Source organism: Haplochromis burtoni, unplaced genomic scaffold (genome assembly GCF_018398535.1).
Source record: "Haplochromis burtoni strain Fernald_Lab_line unplaced genomic scaffold, NCSU_Asbu1 Contig_590, whole genome shotgun sequence".
Lineage (NCBI taxonomy): Eukaryota > Metazoa > Chordata > Actinopteri > Cichliformes > Cichlidae > Haplochromis > Haplochromis burtoni.
This window is the reverse complement of record NW_024582951.1, coordinates 35,424-41,363: the sequence shown is the minus strand read 5'-3', so window position 1 is coordinate 41,363 and position 5,940 is coordinate 35,424. Positions and strand designations below refer to the sequence as shown.

Sequence of the window (5,940 nt, the reverse complement as noted above, 5' to 3'; positions counted from 1 at the left end):
CATGTAAACTGTCCATCCTGCAGGGAAGCCAAAGAAAGACAGTCAAGCTGAAAATCAGGTAAGATATAAAATATTTCAAGCTTATCACATTTTTTTCATCAATAGTTTTCCCCACAAACATTTTTGGATGTTTACAGCAGGTGGAGATCCCCATGGTGGATCAATTCTTTTCAAAATTCTTTTCTTTGAGCACTTCGAAAGAGGAGGCCCCTCTGCTCTGCGATCTCAGAGATGTAACAAGGGAAGAACACCATCAATGCAACACATTGAGATGACATTATCAAGATATAATGAGCAGGGATATTGACCAATCCGTGTGGGCAGAGAGAGACAGAGGAACAGATCTGTCATGTTTGCTGCTCTCAACCACGAGCTGTACAATTAGCAGGTGATGCAAAGATTCTCTTGAAGTGCAAAATACAACCTGTAAACCATAAGCAGTCATCTCCAGGGCTGAAAAATGATGTCCAAGTGCCAAAGCCTGCAGATCCTTAAATGTCCACTTGAGGCTGTGTCCAAAAGCCAGTCCTTATAGATAAAATGATGATACAAGAGAATGCTTCTGTTTTTTTTGGCTAATTTCCCAGTTTATTTCATTAGCTTGTCATGATCCTGGAGTTTTCGATCCAGCCTTTTCAGTTTTTCTATTTTCATTTTCTGTTATTTTTAATTTTTCTGTCTGACTCTTATTGTAGTCGTATAATTTTGGTTTTGTATCTGTATTAGTTATTCTTTGTTGTTGTTTTTTTTTAATCAATAGCCTCAGGTCTTTTTACTTGTCGTTTCTGTCTTCTGTCCATGGTTTTAGCTTGTTTGTATTCTCTTGCATATTTCAGGTTTTGTTCGTCCCCATGTTTGCCCGTATCTTGTTTATTCTCCTTTACAGTGTTAGATGTTCCTTTAATTTGCTGGTCTTGCATGTGTTGTGTTCAGTTTTGCTTTGGACTCTGTTCAACTGTCTCCACTTCCCCTAATTGCCTTTCTTTGTATATAAAGCTGCTGTCTTCTCTTGTCCTTTGTCAGTGTCTGTTCTATCCTGGTATTGCTAGCCTTAGTATGTTTTCTAGGTTCTGGTTTCATTAAGTTTATTGTTTTCATTTTTATTATTTTGTACTTGTTTCAAATTTTGTACAGCTCACAATAAATGACTTGCTTTCAGTTCCATTCAGTCTGCTTCTATGATTCACTCCTAACATTAAACTCTTTGAAACAGCTTTTGGATAAGTTTCTTTTAAATCTTATTAAGGGTTAACATGTGTGCTGTTTTTTAATGTTTAGCTTTCAGCTTCAGCAGCAGACACTCTAAGGTAGGGGTCTCCAATATTTTTTCCCCTCTGAGAGCTACTCATCCTTTCAAATGTTTCATTTCAACACAAACCAACCGAATAAGCTTGTTTTTCCTGAACATTTACAAAAATGTTGGTATCCACAACCTAAAAGTTGCATTAACATCACAAAAATATTTAGTTCACTTGCAAGTGCATGTTTTATGTCTGTATACACTACAGAGAAATGTATCTCGCACTACTAAATTAAAACAATGCTGTCAAAACAAAACAATGCAATTACAAATACACAGATATTATTTATTCAATTATGATTTCGTTACATGTGCTTGTTTCATTTCTCAAAAGCATTCACACTAAATATGTTTTTATCTTTGCCTTGTATCTGTAGGTTCAGGCGGTTAATTTTCTCTCTCAGTCACATCTGTCAGGAAACCAAGATCAAGCAGCAACTCAGGTAATATCAGATAATAGTGTGGTATCCTCCTTCCTCACTTCCATAAAAGCCTCGGTTTCACCGATCAATGAAAGAAAGCATTTCAGTATCCAACCCGACTTAACCGTCTTATTCTGTGTGGAGGAGGAGATCCCTATACTTGGCAGAGTGTTCCTCCAAGAACAACTTGAAGCTTCGGTGTTGCTTTGCCTTTGCTCGAATGGAGCTGATGACATTAACATTATTAACAACAGGCAGCATGACATGGTCAAATTCCATCATTTATGGGCATAGAGCCTGTTGGTAAGTGATGTAATGATAGTTTAAAAACTTAAGAAAGTCCGCGTCCGATTAAATCCTGAGTCACAGCAGGTGCTCCATCAGTTTTCACAGACACCAGGTTTTCAACAGGGATCTTTTTTTTCTACAAAGTAGTCCTTCAGTGATTGTAAATATCCGCTCCTCTGCTTGTAGTTTTAAGCGGAAGTAAAAAAGTCACCAAACACCATCTGAATGAAAACAGCCAGCTGGGCTGTATCACTGGAGTCGACAGACTCAGCACACTGAATTTAAAATGATTTGCACCTCTGCACGTCCAATTCCGGCAGTTTTAATGCATCTGCAGACAGTGCAGACATACTCCTTGCCAGTCACCTAATAATGTTTCAGCCATGCAGTCATAGTTTCCTTTACAATCCTGCCATCAGTGAAGGGCTTTTAGTGCTTCATTGAGTGATTTGCCACTTTCAACAAGGCCTCTGTCGCGGCATTGACCTTCTTCGTACTGCCCATCAAAACTGACTCATCAAGTTTGACAGCATTGCAACTGTTTGACACCTAATTGTCAAATAATCATCTGATAGAAAAACTATGAATTTGATTCTTCGTACATATAAGTTGGTTTGATGATTGACCAATCAAATTTGACTACACAAGTTTTGAAATGTATTTGAAAAGGAACAACATGTTGGAGGCTCCTGCTCTAAGAAGTATGCTGTCCAGATTTTCCAGAAAGTTCCTTTTATTTTAAGAATGTTTTTTTAAGTTAGCTAAAGGTATCATGCTATTTAATGTCACAGGTATAAACATTTTACTAATCAAGCTAGCCTAACTAAACGAGCTAGTCTGCCTAATTCTGTGAACTGAATATGGTCACACTCTGTTAAAAATACATAAATAAACAAACAAACAACAAAACGGCACCTTTCAAAAAGTCAAGAATTCAAAACAACAGACCTCAAACCTGTGGGTGAGATCACAATGGCCAGTGTAGCTAGAGATGAAGATGTAAGGTGATTGTTGCCAACAAATGCAAAAGACTGAGACGTGAAAGAAGTATTTATATAGATGCACCACCTGCATGAAGGACTTTTAAAATGCATAAGTATAGAGTTAGCCAGAAATTACCAAAAAAAACCCCACTCTGACAGAAAAAGACAGTCTCTTGATTTGTGTTTTTCTCTTGCAAATGGACTTTCTTACTAAAGGTTTTATCTCAGTGTGTTTTTCCTGTGTGCTGCTCCAGTGTTGCCAGTGTTAGGTATATACTGGGTGCACCAGCCTCAAAAGCACAAACTTTAACACCAGTATGCATCTAAAGACCCCTGTAATCAGAAGCAGGAAGTGAAGTCAACCACAAACAATGTACTGTCACATACAGAGTACAAACAGGTTTTAACCACGTAGACAGCTGGTTACTTAAATGTCTGCCATGAAACATTACTTGTGCAGGACCATCCTTTATTTGCTGATCTTCACAGTCCTCATCCTCACTCCGGATGCTCAGAGTAAGTGATTCTTATTAATTTTAAATAGCTCCATTTCAGTCTGAACACGTCTGCTTCTCTGTTCACGGCTGAGTTTAAAAATTTTACTGTTACAGATCGAAAATTGTGGAAAACAACTGTAAAAGGTTTAAAATATCCTTTATCTTTTGCTATACACAAAAACCCAAAGCAGGCATCTAGTAGTTTTTATAGTAATTGAAAAGGACACGTTGAAAGGCTTGACCGCGCAGCCTTCAAACCTTCCGCCTTCAAAGAAAGCCTCAACATGAAGGACAAAACAAGACACTGTAAAATGGTCTTTGATGCTATGCTGGAGATTTTAGTTGAGTTCACGCATGTGGACGATCTTTAGAGTTTTTCTGGATGTTTTAATATTCATCCATCCATTCGCTTCTGCTTATCCCTTTTCAGGGTTGCGGGGGGCTGGAACCCTGCCGACCTGGGGTGAGAGGCAGGGTGCACCCTGGACAGGTTGCCAGACTGCCGCAGGGCTAACACAGACAGAGGCAACAATTTGCATTCACATTCACACCCGCTTTTAATAAAATACATTTTTAATATTACTAAAACAATACCATCCACTTACTGTACCAATCTTGAATCAATATAAAATTTGAATATTTTTTCCTCAACTTTTCTGACATAACAGAAACTCATTAAACGTCACAATGCAGCTGTTTCACCTCATATTTTGTCTCTTTTTGTACATTTTGAGCCAATCATAAAAATACCCAGCCTTTAACGTTCAGAAATTTGAACATGAAACTTGTTTTAAAAGAAAGAATTGGTTTCAACTCAGCAAAGTGCTCAAACCACAGATGCGCCACAGATGACTTGCTTCCCTGAATTTACTGTGTGATGGACACAAACCTGTGAAACATTTTCTGTGCACTAGTTAAGATTGGAGTGCATAGTCATTTCTAAACTATACAGCTAAAAACAAATTAAAGGAAAACTTTGAAAATGCAACAAATCTCAATGGGGAAAACTATGGACTGGGTAGTGTGTTAGGAATAACAAGGATGCCACATTTTGTACTGGAGATGAAAATTATCGACCTACAAACGCTGAATTCTTTTTTCTTTCTTTTTTTGAACAAGGACCTGTATTTTTGAAAATACTACACAGTTGTAACAATGGACTTTCAATTCAGGCTTCCAAAATATACATGAGTCATATTTGTACAATGTATCTCTTGAAAAACATTCTACAACATTCCTCAAAGTTATCTGCTGTAACCTGAATTCAACATTGTGGGGCCTTATGACATCGCGCTTATGTAAAAAATAGTTTTTTAAATGTAAGAGCCATAAGGTAATATAGCAACAGGGGTGTAATTATTAAAATGACACAAAGAAGAGACTTAAAATAACATTATAACCCACAAGCACAAAACCAAGAGACCTAAACTGATTAGTATTGGCTTGCTTCTATCACTAAACATCACAATCACTAATACTAGACGATGCAATCTGTTTGTAGTGGTGCACCTTGGGGAAAAAATTGCAAACTGATGAAATTGGTGCAAGGCACCATTTCCATTGAGAAAAATGGACATCCAAAGTTTGAATTTTTTTTAAAAAAGAGCCATGCCTTGAAAAGTGAAAACTGCAGTAATAAAGGCCCCAAGTTGAAAAATGCCAGAAAAATAAGTTTCACTATGTCCTGCAACTTTACCAGTGCTAACTTAAAAGAAAGGATGGTACATATTCGAAGAGGTAAACATGTTGTTCCCACATCATAACTGGAAAACTGTTCAATCGTACAGTCTGGTCCTGAAAACCTGGGCCTTCTTTGAAAGGCTGTTTCTTTTGAGCTCCATAACCAGTTTCTATAATACCTCGAAGGTATACTTTTCCAGTGGGTAGGTGAGGTTCAAAGTGTACATTAGTCCAAACAGCATTGCAGCTGCTAGGGTATAGTTATCCAAATCCTGCCAGACTCTCTGGCCTTCAAGGACTATCCCGATGTCCTCAGGGCTGCCATTGCCATCTCTTGACTTTATGATGTAAATTCCCATGGTTGTTTCCTTATTAGATCGTTGGATAATGGCTTCATCTGTGGCCTGGGCCGTGGGCTCCAGAATGTTCTGAAGTCTTCTTCCTATTTGTCCTCCTCGCCTTTTGAAGACCTTTATTAGTTTGTCAGATAGCACATCTATCTGCGAGAGTAATCTGGACTGCAGTGGCATGGTGGTAATGCGCTTAAACTCTGCATTTATCTTCAAGTGTAAAACTCCAGTTGGTAGTAGATTTTCCTTTTTTTTTTTCTTTTTTTTTGCCTGTCCCATTTGGTTCTTTAGCCATCAGAATTGTTGTCTGAAGAACAACAAGGATACCCAATGGATTTACTTTGCCAAATGGATCATCGTGGCATTGCCGTATTGGTCCATTTGATCGACCTTTGTTTTTATTATTTATTATATTTTATT

At 37.8% G+C, this 5,940-nt stretch overlaps 1 protein-coding gene across 2 annotated transcripts in view; it reads left to right on the top strand.

Moving 5' to 3' along the window:
* Positions 1-17: 17 nt before the first annotated feature.
* LOC121812424 (B- and T-lymphocyte attenuator-like) overlaps positions 18-5,940 on the top strand; it is a 13,499-nt gene continuing 7,576 nt past the window's right edge. For both annotated transcript variants that reach the window (XM_042214579.1, XM_042214578.1), the window contains exons 1-2: positions 18-58; positions 138-3,509. In XM_042214579.1, the coding sequence (XP_042070513.1) occupies positions 3,425-3,509 (85 nt within the window). In that variant the 5' untranslated portion in view covers positions 18-58; positions 138-3,424. The remainder of the gene's footprint in view (positions 59-137; positions 3,510-5,940) is intronic.